The following is a 19,861-nucleotide window of genomic DNA, read 5'->3' on the forward strand; positions in this document are numbered from 1 at the left end:
TGATCCAGTCTAGTAATGAAAGAACAGAGTAGAATGATTCAACTTTTGTTCTCAACAAGATTTTAATGCACTTAGCAGTGTTCTGTTTAGACTAAAAGACATGCATGATGCAAACAACAGCAAACCAAGATTTTTATTAGGGTTTGATTAAACCTAACCTTCTTTGTTCCAGTATTTTTGCTTAGTTGACAATGGCATATTGCTAATTGAGTTACCTAAAGTGGAATTATTTAAGAAAGAAAAAACGAACAAGAACTTACTCTAGTATTAGCTTTACAGATGTTTGTCTTTCTGGTTTTGGTGACAGTTCTGAGAAGTCTTGAGCAGGGTGGTCTGTAGGCTTATTAGATGCGTGGCTCTGTGGAATGGACATGTGTGGTTTTTCTTGGTGAGTTGACACGTAAGATTTCATACTGTCTTGCAAATGCATTCTGAAAACACTTGTGGAAGTGTTTTAAATTCTCATTTGTTTTTAATATAGTTTTGCAGAATTTTAGTCTAGTCAGTGTGTGAGAATCTCTTATTAGCTTTGTGAAATTATCCCACTAAATGATATTTAGGAAGGGAAGTTTTCTGTCAAAAGTTTACTGAGCATTTGTAGTGGCTTGAGAGTGTGCATAGGTGGTTACTGCATATCAGCTTATCCATAATGCTTTATTTATATAGATCCATGGAACACATCTTATGGAAATCAGGGGACAACAGAACTGTCAAAAGAAGGAAGCAGTGTAATAATAGGTAAATGAAAGAAAAGCTTCTGTAATTAAAGTAAGGTTGAGTGCTTGAACAAAAATTTCTAGCTATCCAAATAGAAACCAGATGAATTTCAGTATGACTTAGAGTTTCATAAGCTTATATATATAGGATAAGATAGAAATAAAAATCCAAAGGATATTAATCAGAAAGTAGAGGCATTGTCATGATGGTACTATACCAGTCATATTTCTTTGTGACTGCGTGATTTTGAAAAAGTTGCTTTCTAAACAGTTGTCCATCATAAGTAGCAAACAAAGAAGGAGGTGGAATACTAGAAAACTTGCAGTGGTTTGAGGAGCTGACTTTCTCTGATGCCTAGTGATTAGTTCTAGGTATTTTTTCCTAGAAGCTGAATGAGCTTGTTCTTATGCTTTACCCGAAGGTACTTAATTTGGAATGCCTGACTTGCTTTTAGAGTTTCTACTGCCTTAGTCAGAACGGTGACAATCATTCTGGGTTTAATCCATAATGCTTCAGCATAGTCTGTGTTTATAATGCAGCTGTTGAAATAAACTCCAAGACTTTCCCAAGGAGACATCATAAAAAGACCTGTACGTGGAGTTTTTAAAGGCCGAAGCATTTCTATATATATATTTTATTTTTTTTTCCTCACTGACCCTGTTAGTTACTGCTTGTAAGGCCTTTTGGCAGTAGCAATTTTGATAATTCTTGAAAAACCCCCGAGAGTGAAATTCAGGACACTGACTAGATTACGGTTTCCAGAGAATGAGTTCTGCCATGCCTTGCTGGTGGGACAGAGCAGATTGCGGAAGTGTGAATGAAGCTGGTGTTCAAACCCGTGCTGGAATCACTACTTGAGTCCTGTGCAGTGGCGGGCCTTAAAGCAACAAGGAGTGGAAGATTTGGGAATTTGCATTAACTTGGAAGTGTTTATTTTGCCCTCCCGAATCACCTGAAAGGGAAGAACACTTTGTCTGTAAAGAATAACGTGTTTTTTGTTTTTAAGGAAAGGATTCGGTGACAAAGGGCAAGACAAAATCAGCGAGGTTTCTGTTCCAGATATTTACAACATCTCTTTCTTGAGGGATGAATCTTCTGTCTTGAACAAAATGTCAGTGTCTCCCTGCAGGGAGGAGAAGTTTAGATAAATGGTACTGCTTAAGGATTAGGGGTGCCTTTGAATAAAACCTCTTTAAGTCTCTGAAACTTTTTTTTTTTAAAGAAGTGATAATCTTTTACAGTGGAGGAAAGGAGAAAATTTGTGTGCAAAATTGAAACTATGGAATGTATGGGATGCCATGTAGAGCTTCTACATAAAAGCAGGCAAAGGATTTTGAAGAAATACCACAGGCTTTGTTTTGTTCAGGAGCTGGTCTTTTCTGGGAGTGAAAATATGATAGGAGGTAAAATAGTGCTGATCAGCCTGAAGGCTCGAACTGTTCCGATGAGTAAGTGATTCCTGGTGTATAGTAGTTACCTGTTCTGTTTGATAGTATGAACATCTTATCTGTTTCATTGAATCCTTCTGTCATTCAAAAGGTAGCTTCTTAGTATCTGGAAGAGAAACTTGAGTCCATGAACCAAAAATATATCACTACTGTGTTGGACAGCTACAACATAACATCCTTCTGGAGGAATAGTGTTTCACAGGCAATTTCTTCCTGATTTCTAGGATGGGCCAAGATGTGTATGATTTCATAGGAAACCAGGGAGTAAGAGTGATTTGAAAACAGAATTGTATCAGCTCATTGATAGGTAAGTAAAAGTGGACTAGAGTACCGCTGTAGTTATTGGAGGAAAATTGTGGCAAGGAAAGTGACCAGAGCCCAATAGGAGGCTTAAATATCTAGCTTCACATGTGGTATTCTAAAAGTCTTTAGATATGTTGCATGTGGCACTTGCTTTACAAAATAGATAATTTACTGTCTGGTGTGGCATAAGCCTCCTGCAAGGGCTTTTTATCTGAATTGAAGCCAGGAGGTGGATAGACTTGAGAAGAAAGGGAAGGAAAGGATCATATTTGAATGGAAGCTCTGCTTGGAAGGTATTATTTTGGATCCAGGTTATCTGTTGAAGGACATCTTTTGGCTTGACTGAAAGCTGAGGTGACAGCATTTCCTTAATTTAGTCCTGTTTTGTTAAGATTGGGAAATCGTCATTTTAATGGTTCTGCAGTACTACAATACAAAAAGCAGAGGAGATTTGGCTTCAAGCAAGAGTGTGTCTTTGAGTATGTCTCCTATTCTTCGGCATATCAGAACTCTGTAAACTGTGCATTACAGATGACAATACACTTTTCTGACAAAAGGTTGAAAAGGTGTGTGTATTCAGCACTGAGATCTAATTATAGCATCTAGCTTTCCATACAGAAAAGCAAAGGTTATGTTCCAAGATCTGTGGATACTGGGAAGATACGGGTACTGGTTCTGTGTGGACCACTCCCAAGTCCAGCGTGGCTCACACTGAATCAAAGCTAAGGTGTTAGCTGCTCTGTAGGACTGTCGATGTCTCTGCACTGTGCTTCTCAGCAGTCGTATTTGCTTGGCTGCACTGTGTGCTGCTTGGTAGTCTTACTTGGTTGGCTCTGCATGTTCAGGATGTGCAGCGCCAAGCGGATGGGTCTTCTCCGAATCCTGCAAATGGGGTGCATCGTGCTGATGCAGGACTCACTTGGGATGTAGGTAGGTTCGGGGTTGGTTCATGGAAAAACTGTCACAGTTGTCCACATCATGCTCTTTGTTTCCAGACTGTAGTGGATGGACCCTAGAGCTGGTTTGACAGATAAGTAGCTTGGGTCTGTCAGAATCTGAGCTCATACTCTGAGTAGCACAGGAGACATTAGACTGCTTTATGGACTCGTGATGGCTGTACAGCGGCACTGTGCAAATGTAGTTGTGTTCTGTATAAATTAAATTCAGCCAGACCCCAGGGTGCCTCAGCATTAAGCCAGTTTGTCTGCACGTTTGATGCACAACTCAGGCAACAGAGGGTTCACCCTACTTCTGCTGCATGCCTTGATTATTAGTATTGTACGTAGATAGTTCTTTATTTCTGTTTTCAAAACAGATATGCTTTGTTGTAATGAGACCAAGTTATTCACCATATCAAATTGGTCAAAAATCTTTTTACATAGATTATTGGTGAATACCAAGTGAGGGAAATTAAAGAAGCCTGTACTGCTGCAAGATGTCCAAAATGACTTATGAGCAGGAAGGTATTGTGTTGAGCTCTGGGAGAGGGAAATAACTCTGGGCAAAAGTTCTAGGTATCATTTGGTCTAGTGCACTGCATGTATTCTTGAATGAGGTTTTTTTCATCTCTAGGCAAGTAAATGACTATGCTAGAAAGCTTTTCTTTTTTTTTTTTAAGTATGCCAGCAATGAAAACTAATCCATCCTTTTCAGTATTAAGTATTTGCCCCCTTTGAGTGAATCAGTGTTGAATGAGTTTCTGCACACAAAATATAAATAGACAAATCTCTGCAGCATCTGTAAATATACTGTCTAAACCAGCAGCTAGATCAAATCCTGTAATATAAAACAGTCACATCCTGCAACAAGGAGAATAGAGTTAAAATGGTGATGTCCTTGTCATTTAACATTGGAAATTGTAGGGAAGACAGGAACTGTATCCTTGAATGTTTGTATTACTGTCTGTTGGTATTTTAAAACCCAGAAATGTTAGTTTTCTTTATTTTTTTTTAAAGGAGATTACAAAGTGTGTATTTGTATGCAGGACTTTGAAAGCAACACTGGAATTAGATAATTAATAAAACCATAGTGGATGAGGTTGGAATATAAATGTAGTCAGGAGTATGGCTGATCTTAATTTAGGAGATAGATAACACTGGCTATAGAGGAAAACTAGGTGATAGAGAAGGAGAGGCATAATGTTTGGAGCTGTGGTGTTTAGTGATCTCTTGGAAGCTCAATAAATCGGATCGCTGGTACGGCTGCAGTGCTTAAGGCCTAAATCATAAAGTTCACCTCTGTTGGAAAGAATTGATAGCTCTTATCTTTTGTAATAGTGTATGCCCCTTGATTAGTGTTCCACTTAAAATGACTGAATTGAGATTATTAGATAAAAATGCAAAGTTTTGAGGAGCTGAATAAGAAATATGTACTGTATTGTATTTATGAACATTTCTGCCTGTAGTTTTGGATTGTTCAGTTGTAAAGTCGCTCCCAGTGGTAGAAGTAAAAATGCTTGTAATCATAATGCTTATAGAACTTATTTCTAAACACCAGTTAGATCAGGTGCTTTTGAATATGCTCAAAAACCAAATTACCATAAATATATTGATGAAATAAAAGGCAGTGTTAACATTGTCTGTATCTACTTAATCTGTAGCAGTTTATCACGAGGAATCTTTAATGAACTGGTTTTGAAAACCAGTAATTTAAAACACCGTATTTTGGCAAATCATCAAAATCAATTTCCTGTTACAGGAATAGTTTTTCTTACATTTCTCTTCTTTGCGAGAGAGCCTTCTCTGTATTAATTGCTTCATGCTTGAATGGCAACGCTTGATTTAGCTACCGCTAAATCATAGACAATTCTATCAGGTTAAAGCTTCATGAGTGGTAAAGTTATCTCCTGAAGCCTGCATGGCTTGCAAAGAGCAGTTCGGTAGCCCCTTTTGAGTACCTGGAGAAAAAAGAAATTGAATGTTTGAAAGACACTCTCAGTGTCAAGAGATGCGAGTTTATTTTTTTCTGAATTTTTTAATATAGAAACATTGAATGCCTCATGTAAGAAATCTGGAAGTGACTAAGCAGATAATAAAACTTAGAACATAGATATAACTGATAGCTATAGAAATAATTGACAACAAAAAGATGGATGTTTAATTGGGAGGAATAAAATAACTGAGTGGAATCCCTTGTCACAGCAAAACCACATAGAACCTCTTAGTTCATTTTTAGTGCATCTTCTCAAACATGATTTCTCTGTGTGTGTTTTTTTTTTTTTTTTGTCTTAACTGACTTCTGTTCCTTGTGGCAAAGATTTTTTTTTTTGTCAGTCTCATTTGTTTTATGCTACTAGAAAAAGAAGTTGTAAGCCTAGGACTTAGTTCTAGGCTTAATTTCCCAGCTGTACTCTAACTGAAACTATTTTGCCCTCAGGAATTAAAATTGTTGCAAATTGAGAACTCCTAAAATAGTTGGCTGAGAAATTTTTTTTTTCCCCCGCTTCTGCCCCATTTGAACAAGTTTCCATGATCATGGTGTGTTGTCCGCAGGCCTGGGCAATAATTAATCCTCTGTCAAGAAGTTCACTACTGTTTTACTTCATAAGCAGCAGAGCATATTATTCTGTAGGTCACTATGTAGTAATGATGGGATTGTCACTTGGCTGTCACTAGAAATATTAACTTCCTCTATCCCTATTTCTGGGAGCAATCTTCAAGACAGATTATCAGTTTTGTTTATATTTCACAAGTGTTTTCCAGCTGAATTGATAAACTTGTGCATCAATTACACCATGATTCTTGCTTTATTATGGACTACTATGACAAAAGGTCAAAACAATTCTGAGACAAGTTTTCTTAAAAATGTCCCATGTACTCTGTTGATGTAAACCATGGCAGTCCATAGAGTCATTTCAGTGATTTTAGACTCTGTAAAGTGTGTGTTTTCCAAGGTCCTAGTTGCAATGCTCTCCTGAAAAGCATGTAGTCATGTATTTGCCAGTTGATACAAGCTGGGTAGTTTTCACAAAGTGATCCATTGCTGATCTTTATCTCTCCATGAGTTAGCATGGACTTAGTTCATGAGTGGCTATGTGGTAGGCTAGTTTTTAACCCCAAGTTCTATTGTGTTGACGTTTTTAATAGTCTTTATTTTTATTTTAATCCATTAAGAACTTGCTGTGAAGACTCATGAAATCTCAGCTGGTTTATATTAACTGCTTTTCCCACACTTTATGGATTCTTGTAACTTGGCTTTCAGTCTGTAACATGAACTGTTGGAATCATTACTGAAATATAACTTGCTAATGGGAGATGCCTTGTTTTTCTGCTTTTGTTATTTTACTCGTCACTTCACCTAAGCGAGAAGTACTGGTAGCATGATCCTTTGGGTTGGGGTAAATAAATATGCCTAAGAACTGATAGCTTCTGTTCTTTAATAACTGCTCTGTAATTTCAGAGTATCACAGTGCATCTAACTTGTGCTTTTTCTATTGAAAAAACAAAACAAAACAAAAAAACGACAACACAATTAACAAAACCCCAGAGCTTGGCAGGGTAAACATTCTTTTGGAGAAGAAATTTGCATCTTCAAAGTCTTAATAGAATCACAGAATTTTCCTTTTTCATATGTCATGACTTGAGATTTTGGAATTAAAACATTTCAATAAAGAAATACATGTGCATTGGAAAGAGTAAAATGTTTCATTTCAAATTAAAATAATGGTATTCTAATACAAAATAAAACAAAAATGAAGCAATTTCAAAATAATATTTTAGAAAAAATGTAAAAATAATAAACTTTTGAAATTGGTTTGCCTGCTGTTCCTCTGATAGAATATGGCTGGAAGTTTCTGATGCCAGCTTTTAAAGTATATATGTTCTGACAGCTATATCCCAGTAATATTAGTGCAGTATATTTTTTTTCCAGTGAACAGTGAAATGATACACAACAGGATTTGTCATTTCTTTCAGTGAATTTGAGTTGAAAACACTTAAGTTTTACTCTATCAAGCCAACAGCGGCTTTAGCTCTAATGCCTGAAAGGTCAGCTTTTTCTTTTGTGGAATGGATTGTATGTATTGGAGCAGACTCAAAACAGACCCATTCATCATTTGAGGGGGCTGGGAGTGGGTGCTGAAGTATTGCCTCTGGAACCTTCATCTTTTAAGAGTTCGCTCCATGTAAGTCTCTGTGTGGATGTGGCAACTGGCAGAAGGTGGCATGTTTCAAAGTCTTGTCTCTAAATACTTTAAAAAAAAAAAATCTCATTTGTTGAAAATGAAAGTAAGTGAAACAAAAGGCTGTAATGGGTTTACATTTGATATACTATTTTAATGAAGTATTAGTGGCAAGATAAGTTTTAGCAATATTTCTTTTTATAGTGATTGTTAATGTTACTAAGTGAAGTATAGAGAGTTGGAGACTTGTTGTAAAGTCTAAGCATTATGCATGTCTGTATATATGTGCACACAGGAAACCTCGACCTGTCTCTCAGCTGGTTGCACAACAGGTTCCTCAGCAATTCGTGCCCCCTACACAATCAAAGAAAGAGAAAAAAGACAAAGTAGAAAAGGAAAAAAGTGAAAAGGAAGCAACAAGCAAAAAGAACAGTCATAAGAAAACCAGGTAAAAATTTTAGAAACTCTTTGCATTATTGGTAAAACATAATTTAGAAAAGAAAATAAGAATACGTTTTGTGATTTTTTTCACTGCTTTATAAGTGCTGCAGCAAATTCCTTTGACAATAAGGCCGAGTATTTGTGTGTGAAGTTTCATTGGTTTAGTATGCCTATTAAATACAAAGAAAACCTGTAGTTTGTCATTTTGACCAGAAGATGGAGACTAGCTGAATATAGGACTTGGATATTTTTGTTAAGGGTTATAGATGTATTTTTCACACCATACAAAACTGTAGGTAGGCAAACAAATTATATTAATCCCTGGAAAAGAGAGGGGACAGGGGTGACTCGTGTTCACACAAAATTAATAGGAGAGAGAGAGAGAACCAGTACCAGACTGCCAAAGAGTGGGAAAGTGACATGGTTATTGCTATCCTTGCAGAACTGGAATAAACTTTGAAGGGCTGAACTAGGGTATAAATTAATGTGACAGGATAAGGCGTGTATATTACCTAGTGGTAAAAATCTATGCTACCTCTGGGATGCTGAAGGAAACCTTGGACTCCTAGAACTGAGAACATGAAATATTACAGTACAGACAAGCAGTTGTAAAAGCCTTGATCTTGCTGTAAGACCAGGTGGAAGGAGGGCACAAACTGCAAAACAAAAGCAGCCAGCTTAACCTCTAAACCGTCACAGTCTAAGTATAAAGCTATTGTGGCAAGAATGTTGTGCCAAAAAAGCTGAGAAGTATACAAGACGTAGTCTAATCAAATGTGGGAGGAAGTATTGATTTGGGGGTTTTTTTTTGGAAGCATTCCAAAATAGTCCAGCCGAAGAAGGTCCTTTGGGATTAGTTATGCAGAGAAATAGCAGATATTTCTCTTGTGCCTGAAATAGGATCATCAGGATCAGAACCAGGGAGAAATTGAGAGTCAGGAGAGTACAGTCATTAAGAAAGTAATGGTTAGGATTAAGGACACAGAGATGTTCAGTCTTTTTTTTTTTTTTAATACCCAAATTTACCAGCTTACACAATGCAGCTGAAGTACTTCGGTTTTGAACTATTTGCAGATAACACAGTGTATTTTAATTAAACTAATTAAATATTACAAATTGAAATATTGATGGTTGAATTGCAATAGTATATTACAAATGCAAAAGTGAAGTACGGAAAGAGAGAAAACATTTTAAAAATAACTAAAATATAAATCAATACTAGTATTGAGAATTGCATTAAGAATTGTTATTTGAAATAACTAGGCCACTATTTTTTTTTTTTTTTTAGTGCTTCAAACAGATCAATTTTTTCACAGAATTGACTTGTTGGGTAGGATAGCAAGTTAAGAACGGTAGATTAGTTTAATCAGATTTCTTCAGTATCCTTTGGGAAAAGGCTGTCCTTTTAGAACTTGTACATTATTGCTGGAAACAACCATAAAAATCTGTGTGCACACTCGGTGTGATTAATAAGCTCCAGGCATGGCACTTATGCAGGTTGATAATGCTGAATTTTTCTCTCCATTCCCATGATAGAGAGCAGCAGATTTTTCAGTTTTCTCTTAAGTTCTTCAGTCTTGCTACTTCTGCCTCAGGGGAACAAGATGTCAAAGCCTGTCTCTGTTCTAGTGGAGGAAAGGCATGAGGTATTTCAGCTGAAGTGACTGGGAACCTATTCTGCTTTCAACAAAGTCAGATGATAGGGTAAAGGTTAGAGCTTTGCTGTTAGCACACCTGCTAACATGTGATGTCGTTATTTTATTGCAACTTGAGCTTGTGAAAGCTGTGGAGTCAGTTAAATGCATAAAGCTAGGCTGTTCATACCCACTTGTATAAATTCATGTGTCTGGTGACAGTTTTTCATCATAGTCAAAGGAAAGTAGTAAATTGAAAGTACTTTATGCTAGTCACTAGCAAAAATATGATGACGAATATATATCGAAGTGTTCTTTGGTTCTTTTTGTTCTAAAAATCAAGCAATTGAAAGATTAGATGAAAAGACTTATCCTCTTAGCACTGTGTGTAATACTCAGCTCTGTGCATAGTTGAAATCACAGCATATGCCGGGGGTACCAGTTATACTGTGAACACAAAGTTCAGTTCAAATAGCATATTAGCAGTCCTAGTGAGGTTTTGAAATGAAGTAATACCTGCTGCAAGTTAACATGATCTGTGTTGTTGAAGTCAAAAGACAGACACCAACATCTTCAGTATTGAACATCATTCTCTACTTAGAATTGTTGCTTAAGGCTGCTGTGGAGATGGATGCTTCTCTGGATCAAATGTATCGCTTTCTGGAGCCACAATAAAGAGACTTCATTTTCAAAAGTAAAAACCTTCACGTGTGCAACATGACCATATTTCTGCACAGTTCCATTATTCATAGGGTCAACTTTTAACTAATCTTAGGGGAGAAGGTGATGCGTTGTGTTCAGCTATTTTAATGTAAAGCATACTAGGAAATACTCCACTGTAAACACTTGAGGTATATTGTTTTCCGATATATTACCTGTTGCACACAGCAATCTTATGTACAGATGTATGTTCTCCAGAGCTCCTAAAAGGTAGGAGCAAGACAAGATAATAGGATGGTGTGTGTGCTTTTAATACAGTTATTTGCTTTATTTAGGCCAAGATTGAAAAATGTGGATCGAAGTAGTGCTCAGCATTTGGAAGTTACCGTTGGGGATCTGACAGTCATAATTACAGACTTTAAGGAGAAAACTAAGTCACCACCTGCTTCCAGTGCTGCTTCTGCAGATCAACACAGTCAGAGTGGTTCTAGCTCTGACAACACAGAGAGGGGAATGTCCAGGTCATCTTCACCCAGAGGAGAAGCATCATCACTGAATGGGGAATCTCATTAAAGTTTATTTCCTCCAGTTTCTTTAGTCTCTTCTCTTCAAAACATGCAAATACATAACTTCTGTCACCTGTTACCACATTTTCATGACAGATTATTCATGCACAATTGGTATGTTGACTGGAACATAATTTGTGTAGTTTTAAAAAAAGTTCATTGGTAGAAACAATAATTTAAATGCAATCTACAAATGCTTACAAAGCATTTTCAGACCAACTTTTTAATCTTCATGTGTAAAGGTGCCATGAAAATGTGGTTTGAATGTTCATTATGCAGTGTTATTGGTAAGTCCATTTTCACTTTTAGTTTAGTGAATTCTAACACAACTCTTGGAGTCTCTACTATTGGCATGTACTGAATTTAAATTTTTATAACATAGTTCAAGCTGCCTAAATATGTATTACTTGAGAATTGTGAAACAGTTATATGTATGCAAGTCAAAGATCAACTTAATCAACTATTGCTGCAACAGAATTTTCATAATAATTATCTTCTTAAAAACACCTGCTGGTACTTGGTGTGGTTAAATAGGAAAAATGTTGTTAAATAAAACATTTGTATGAATTTTTGCCAATGTTTGACACATTTTACTAGATTACTGTTACTGAATTATGTTGATGGTTTTACCAATATTTTTTCACACTTAAAACACTTATTGTAATGTTTACGAGCAAAATAGAAAACGCATTCTAAGCATTGATTGGTTAACCTTATGATTCAGGTGAAGTACTACATTGTCACTGTACACTGGTGTTCTATGTTGTATAACAAATATTGAACCACAGATAACACATTTGACAAAAACTAAGATTTGGAAATATGAAAGTTTGGAAAAGCTTTAAAAATAACAGAAGTGCAGTTCTCATTTCTGCTTAGTGCTGTTTTCTTGCCCCAAATTTATCTAGTGTCATATAGTCACTTCATCATTTCATTACAGGAATATCAGATGTTGCACAAGAATAAGGAAATAACAATACTATTTTTTTTTTGTTCCTGAATCGATTTCTTTAACATCGATTTGGCCTATTAGAATATATTATGTCATAAATCATATGAAAAAGTCAGTTACCTACTTTATGGCATAAACTGTCAACACTTACACACTTAGCAATATACTGATACAGAGCAGAACTATTTACAATCCCATCTGGTATTATGTAAAATTACCAATAAAATATTTTTGTGAATACAGATTTTTGCATTTTTGTTTACAACCAATAAGTGTTTTGATACACACATACAGTCCATGTATAGATTTTAAATTATAGATTCAGGTTCAGTGCAAAAGTCCATTTAGTTCCTTTTAGTGAGGTAGTCCACTTACACTCCTGAGATTCTTTTCTTTTTCATTCAACGTAAATATATTTTTAAGCCCATGTAAAATTTGGATGGACCTTCTTGGTAGTGAATCCAGCCCCAAATTATTACCAACATACCATAGGTATGTCTTCTTAAACAGCTAAAACAATGGATTTTTGTAGCCCCTGACAATTGTGATGTTTAGTGGTTTCTTGTAGTAATGTATTTTTCTGTTTTTAATGCAGTACTTCTACAGGCACAATGGTACTGTTCTATTTTGTAAGATGCTGTTGTGAAATACAATGTTAGTTGCATAAAATGAAAGTCTGATGTGATATCTGAGAACATACATACCTCATTCCTTGGTGTTGCTGTTTAAACTTTTTAGACATCAAATGTTAATTATAGGCTATTTCAGATGGATAACTACTGACCTGTTTATTATGTGTTCTGCTTTATCTTTCTAAATAGGATGTCTGTTCATTGCCGTCACCTGGCCAAATCTTAGTATCTGTAAACCAATGCATTTTAAGGTTCTTAAATGTTTTTGGGGCTGGGCTGGTGTTCAGAATAACATACACTAGTTTTTAAAAGAAAAATACATGCTTCTCAACTTTATTTTTTTATATTTTATTTTTAGGTGGAACTATTTGCAGAATGTACTGATGTAATGGATTACAAGAGAGCTGAAACTGTTTAAAGCAAGCAGTTTAATGATAGCAAATCTCATTGCAAGATGTTTTACGAAATGTGTTTCTAATACAAAATGTAATGAATGCTAACACATTTCATAATTCCTTGCAAACAAATAATAATCTATTACCAGTAGTTCACTAAATGAGAAACGTATTTTTATTTAACTTTATGTGAATAAACCACCCAGCACTGCCAACAAGAGGCCTCTTTGTATCTTCAGAAGTAAGTAGCCATTTGGTTTGGATGGAAGGAAGGGAGGATGGAGTGGATTTTACTATGATACAACTGTTTCTGGAGGATAATCTCAAACATGTGGTACAAGTATGGTTATAATCAAAAAGAATGCAGAAAAGTCTCACTGTTCTTTATGGAATAAGACATAGAAAAGCAATTTCTAACCACAGATACAACACAAGTCAGCTAGGATCTAAAAACTGAGCTGTGGTGGTTTTAACTGAACTGTTACGTTGCCAGTGTTTACATTGCAGTGATGCCTGTTTTGGCATTAAACAAAGTTAAGATAATTTTTGCCTGTTTGTGATTAAAGGGATGTGACAGTACTGACAGCAGAGTAGACAAATTTGAAGTAGAACGTGGCATTTGACTCTGTTCTTAATGTTATAATTTAAATGAACTTCACTTTCATAATTTCTAAATAATTTCGACTTGTGGTAATCCTAAATCCTTTTTCTAACTGTAAATATATTTAAAAGCATCTTTACTGCATTTATAAAAAGTGAAAATTTAATGTTGTAATGTGTTTTGATTAGCTATTTTTCTCGGTGGCTGCTCTCTGCATAAGAACTGTTATTTGTTAAATCTATATATGCACCAGTCTTCAACAGCCATACATCCTGAGTTGTTCCTGAAATGGTGACCCAACAAAGACAAGTGTGATAGGGCTCAATGTAAATGAGTTCCTTTATGTGCTGATTGGTTGTCCAGTTTCAGAAAGGAAAAGGGGGGAGAAATGGGGGAAAACGAAGTATAAATAGTTCATTGATAAAGTGTACAATAATTCAGTCTCTTTCTAACTTTGCGACTGATTATAGGTAGTATAAGGAAAAAAACAAATACACACTTGTAGACTCTGATCCTGGTTTTTCTGCGTTTAAGTCTATATATTGGAGATAAACAAAAGCTGTTATACTTAACAGCGAGTTAAATTATGCCATATAAAATCTTGATTCTAACAGATGCAGTAGTAAAAAAAATAAATTAATTAAAAATTTAAAAATTCTTGATATTAAAAGTCTTGAGATTAAGACTATTACTGAAGTTTTAACCTATTATATGTTTCTCTAGATATTTGCTGTTTTGGGGCATAGATTGTAAAATCTCAAAAATTGTTTGATTTTATAATTTGTGCACTTTACTCTTTTTTAATATTACAAATAGCACATTTTTAGATAGCCATGTAAGATAGAATACTTTTTATAATTTGTTTTTACCAGTTCACTGTAGTGTTCAGGCAGGTCTTCTAAACTTCAGACAAGTGTATGGCTCAACATCTTAAAATATTTAATTTAGATGCATCTTAGATTCTTTATTTTTTTTCTCCTGTGTCGGAAGCCTAACAGTTTCCCACAGTATGCTGATTTACTATACTTTTATTATATAGGATGGATTTGGCATGGAACTGTCTGTTGTGTACTTTTTGTGTACATCCAGGTTTCTTTAACTGTATCTGCTTGGTTTTTTTCTGTCACATGCCTTTATTTGACTCTGCTCCCTACTAGGGAGTCTGGATTTACTTCCTTTCAAATATCAGAAACTATATGGAAAGAGAAATGCAATTTAATTTATCCAAAGGCAGCAGCAAGTGCTGTATGGGTAGTAAATTTGGCCTGTGCTTACTCAGGAATAAGATAGGTAAGATAAAAACTTAATGCTGGTTTTGGCTAGTGGACCGGTCAAATATGGTATTTTGCAAATGTGTACTTCTATCTTAATGTTAGGATTTGGGTGTGCTGGAAATACAATTTGAGCCTTCAAAGGCTTTTCTTACCTGAAATTATGCCCTGATTTATGTCAAAGCAGTCTCAATTTGAAAGGGTATAACTTCACAAACTAGCAAAAGCTGTACAGTAAAATCAGTCAAACTGAGGGAGCTCAGTTGGTTTTCTTTCTTGCTGTCCAAGTTTTAATAAGAGGAAATACTGTTAAAAGATACCCAAGAGATTTGTCTAAGGCAACAATCAGATACTGAGCATACAGATACTTAGTTTGACATCTAAAGAACCACCCGTGTTTTAATAAGGATTAACAGGATTTAACTACTAAATTAAAATCAGAAAAGTGCTTCGCAAGTTAATTACAAATCAGTGCTTCACAGAAATTAATGTAACTTCCTGTCTAGAATGGAGTAAATGGTGCAACAGCAGCAGGTACTGCACACTTGCTACTAAATGGTATTATCCAACAGCAAGGGATGTTGAAGTGACTTTGCTAAGACGTTACACAAGATTGTGATATGTCTGTGAGGAAGGCCTAGGGGTTCAGGTGTCAGCCCCCACCCTGCCTAAACTAATACCATTGGTTTCAAACAGTGAAAGAAAATGCAGTGAACAAATAAAGTAGTTTCACATCCTAGAGTCTTAGTAATGCAGGGGCTGTTTACAGATTTTGTTTAACTGTATTGATGAAAATTAATTCAAATGAACCACCACTGTGTAATACTTAATCCCTTGGGAGATGTTTTCAATCTTAATTTTGCTCCTTTTATTATGGGAAACAGATAAAAGTCGTCTGAAGGAACTTGCTCTGTCCACTGACACAGAGGATTTTAAGAGCAGACAGTAGACTTGAGAGGTGGTGTTAGCAGTGCTGTTTGATTTTTACTGTTGTTTAACGGGCACAGGAAGTTGTAGCTGTACTTCCAAGGAGTTAAATGTGGAAGATGGAGGGCAAAAGTATATTCCACATCTTAAATGAGTATTACTAAGAATGATCACAAAAGATTGCTGTACCATTTTGGGGTTGTAAAAGACAAAATGATAACATCTAATCTCTCTTTGTCCCATATGCTTAAAAAGAAAATTACCACCAGAAAAAACACTATTCCAGTAACAGTAATTTAAAGAATAGTTCCAAAATTTTTATTATTTTGTGGAAAGTATGGCCTATCTTGACAGAGGTAGGAATATCTGAGCAAGAAGCCCTTCAGGACTACATTTTCATGATCTGGGCCACCTGGAAATGTGTAATCTTCAATTACACTGTTCTCTGTGTATAAACATTGATCTTAGTCAAAGTGCTTTTAAAGTGAACAACCTCCCTTAAACTTGAAGATTTTAAAACGTGCGGCTTTAGATCAATGGCACTCTAATTTACAGTGGAGTTATTGAGAGCACAACTAAGGAAAAGAGACTATTAATCCATCTTTTGGATCTGTTCATAATTTTCCTCTTCTGTATGAAGAAGCAAAAGGATACAGAAGAAGGAAATATATATAACCAGGGCTAATGAAATTTGGCTCTTTACCCCCTTCCCAAGCTCACTAGATTCTACAGACTACAAATTCTGTTTGGTTCAGAGGCAGTCGCAGGTGCTTGATCACTAGAAAAGGATGGAGTTGCTCAATCACTTAGCATCTTTGTTAAGATGAGTGGTCAGGCCGATTCTACTTTCTGAATCCCCACTTTGGGAATACAGAGATCTAATTTGCTATTTATATGCATCTAATATATAACTACCATCCATGAACAATCTATTTCAAGCTGATCCTTCTTTGCAGAGAATAAATCAAAATGCTTCAATACCAAGCTCAGTTTCTGACAGCACAGATCTCTGAGCAAGAAAATCAGCCATCTGACTGATCATCTCTTACTGTAACAGCCTTCAGCTATGAATTAATCTCAACAAGGGAAATCTCTTGAGGTTACATGTATTTATTGAGTATCACTACCCCAACCTCTGAAAGAAACACATTCTGATTCCTTCTTTTAAAGTACATCTATAGTGTAAGTGGATGCAGTGAGTTTGAAATAATTTATTATGCTTGCTTTTGTAAGTGAGGAATTTGACTGCTATTGCCAGTTCTTCAGCTATATTTTGGTTTCTGTAAGATGACCGTATCAATGGTACGAGTAGCTTAGAGGTCATTATCAGTTTTCTCACTGTTGTCCTTGTTTCTGTATAATTGATGTACCGAGCAGATTCTTGCTTAGCAAACTTACACCGATCCTGTACCATTCAAGCATTCTGGCTTGAGGTAGCTGGCGTTCTGGGATGCCAATTACTGGTCTTCATATCTGCATTTCTGCAAATGGTCTGATTCTATTGCTGGGAGGCTTCCAAACGTGTCGAAATAATCAAAATGCTTTCCAACTGATGCAGGCATAATGTTGCTGAGTAACTTGCAGTACCTGGAGGGTTTTTGAAAGGTGCAAGAAAACACTGTCAGGGCCAGCTGGAGAAGGAGATCGGAGCATGCACAGATACAGAGTGCTTTCTCAGCTTCTCAGCTTTGCTACAGAAATTGAGTAGGCAGCTTCTGTTTCTCAAATGTCAAACACCTTCAGAAATCTCAGCCCAGCAAAAAGACAGAGGATGGGGGGGTTGCAGGGAGGAAAGAACAAAGAAAATGTATTTTCAGAATAATACCTAGAAAAGCCACTATATAATGGCTTCTTTGTGTGTTTAGTATTCCTTTCTCTGTGTACTCTATTGGAAGTAGGCAGCATCCACACTTCTTACAGGTGTGTGTTGCTTTATAATTCTTGATACCTGTTGGTTCAGTGACTTTTGGCCTAAAGGTAGATGTAGGGTTTTGTGAATTTAATAGTAAATACCATTAACTTTTTGCTCTTGGATACAGGTCCTTTATTGAAAGGGCAGAAGTTTTGATTAAAGAACTAGTCAGGAAAAAAATTCCTCTTGTACATTTAGATGCTACCCAATTTTTTCAGGACTACTAGAAAAAGAATAACTTTATAGAAGAAGAATAACTTTATGTTGAAAGGGTAATAAGAACCCAGACTAGAATGGATGTGGCTTCTGAAGAGTTTTGTGGCCAGTAGTTCTGAAGAGTTTTGTGGCTGTTTTCAGTGATTATTCCACACCTTAGCCCGTTAATCTTGACGCATTGGTAGGGCATCCTCACAAACAAATCCAGACTACCAATAGCACTGTCAGATGCTCTTAAAATTTACTAAGTGCCTTATACAGAGCATCACTGAGGCAATGATTCAATTGAAAGGAAGTTTGATAAAAGATTTACTCCTCTGGATGGAGTCACAGGTTATCAGTTGTAACCAAGGTGATGTTCCTGGTTATAACACACAAGTCTTATATTTTACTGCTGATACAAGTACCTAAGAAGAAACAGTTAAGAAATTTCTGAGGCTTTCAGTTTGTAAAGCATACATTATTTGGAGGAGAGTTTTTTCTTCCAGTCAGCTGTGATAGCCTACTGGAATATCACAGAAGCGAATAAAACTTTGGAGTATTTCTGGATGCTTTCACACTTCTCAGTTTCTTGATCAAGGACAGTATTCCCTTTCTTGGGAAGGGGTACATAAGTTGGTTTTATTCATTGGGTTTATGTTTATCCAACAGTAGTTTTTAAGGATTTTATTGTCAGAAAAAGGGCTTGTTATTTTGAAAATAAAACTCTTACCTGCAAGGTGTCTTCCCCAAAATGAGTAAGTGCCTTTTCTGTTCTGACTCCTAGAAGTGTTTATTTTGTCAGATTGAAACTGAATGTCCTACATAAACCAACTATTGAGTATTGAGTGTTACCAATGGCTTGAAATCCTTTCACTGAAAGAGTAAGAGACAGAATGTAAGCCACTTGAATTATTTTGAGACCTGATGTTATCAGAAGTTTTATAACCGCTATGAGTAGTATACTTCTAAGAACAATGTAACTTTTCAGGAACTTGATGTTGATATGAAATAAATATTTATTAAAAGAAGTATATTAAATAAATGTAAGTAAGAGAAAATGTTACACCATGGGGGCAACAGTCTTGCTGTTAGCAGTCCTGACTACTTAATGGAAAGTAAAACTGAGACCCTGAACTCTGACTGTAAAAGAACAGGCGTTTGGTGAGATATTGGGACTGTGAATCTTAGGTCCACATTCTAATAAAGTAATTCTTCCTACGTAAGTTTTTACCAATTCTCAAGCAGAAAAGAAAGCATGAGCAGATATTGTTAAGAGGCCCTCTGGTTTTATTGGTGCTGCTTCTTATCTCTAGAGGAATTTTTTTTTTTTTTTAAACTTTGCTCAGGACTGGTACAGCTGAAAGTATATTTTCCCTTCATTCTTAAGCCTAGACTTTGAATGGAGTTTCTCTGAGACAATTTTGTAGTGAAATCGTATTCCCTACAAACATTGAAGACAAAAATAAACATCTCCGTGAACAAAAGATTGTGTGTGGCTGTAGTTTTTAAATATATACAAATTTGTATATGAAAATCATAAAGGTACAATAAGAAAACTATAACCAGTATACTGGTCTACACTTAAAAGGTCTCTGTGTGGCAGTCACAAAATACAGTTTGCATCATGAGATGCTACACACTTTGTCTGATAAACTGTGTTCAATTGCAGTTAAGCACACCTTTAAATAAAGACGACAATACATTGCATTTAGCCAACTGTATGGTAACCCATTAGGACACTGCCATAAACTGACCCCAAATCAAAGACCTTATCAAACAATATAAAATTCTGAAAGCTTAGCAGAAAAGCTGAGGGAAAATGTCTGGAAAGAAAGAAACTGTAGGAATCATAGTGCAAAGATATTTTTCCCAGAATAAATGCTACATAGTGGTAATGGGATTGCTTAAAAAATTAATAACTCTATGGTCATTTCGCATTGTTTGATAACATACAGTTGGTTTCAGATGAGAGGGAATAGATGTGTTTGAAGCCCAGATTAATGACATGTATTGAAATGCCTTTCCCAGGAATAAATGAATATTTCTTGCCTGTGAACAATCTGACAAGAAAGTATTTTTGGTGAA

At 35.8% G+C, this 19,861-nt stretch overlaps 1 protein-coding gene across 3 annotated transcripts in view; it reads left to right on the forward strand.

Moving 5' to 3' along the window:
• The window catches only part of YAF2 (YY1 associated factor 2), a 33,214-nt gene extending 13,954 nt beyond the window's left edge, over positions 1–19,260 (forward strand). For all 3 annotated transcript variants that reach the window (XM_033000027.2, XM_042792364.1, XM_042792363.1), the window contains exons 3-4: positions 7,883–8,035; positions 10,658–19,260. In XM_033000027.2, coding sequence (XP_032855918.2) covers positions 7,883–8,035; positions 10,658–10,895 — 391 coding nt within the window. In that variant the 3' untranslated portion in view covers positions 10,896–19,260. The remainder of the gene's footprint in view (positions 1–7,882; positions 8,036–10,657) is intronic.
• Positions 19,261–19,861: the final 601 nt, after the last annotated feature.

Source organism: Tyto alba, unplaced genomic scaffold (assembly GCF_018691265.1).
Source record: "Tyto alba isolate M040663 unplaced genomic scaffold, T.alba_DEE_v4.0 Super-Scaffold_2, whole genome shotgun sequence".
Classification (NCBI taxonomy): Eukaryota; Metazoa; Chordata; class Aves; order Strigiformes; family Tytonidae; genus Tyto; species Tyto alba.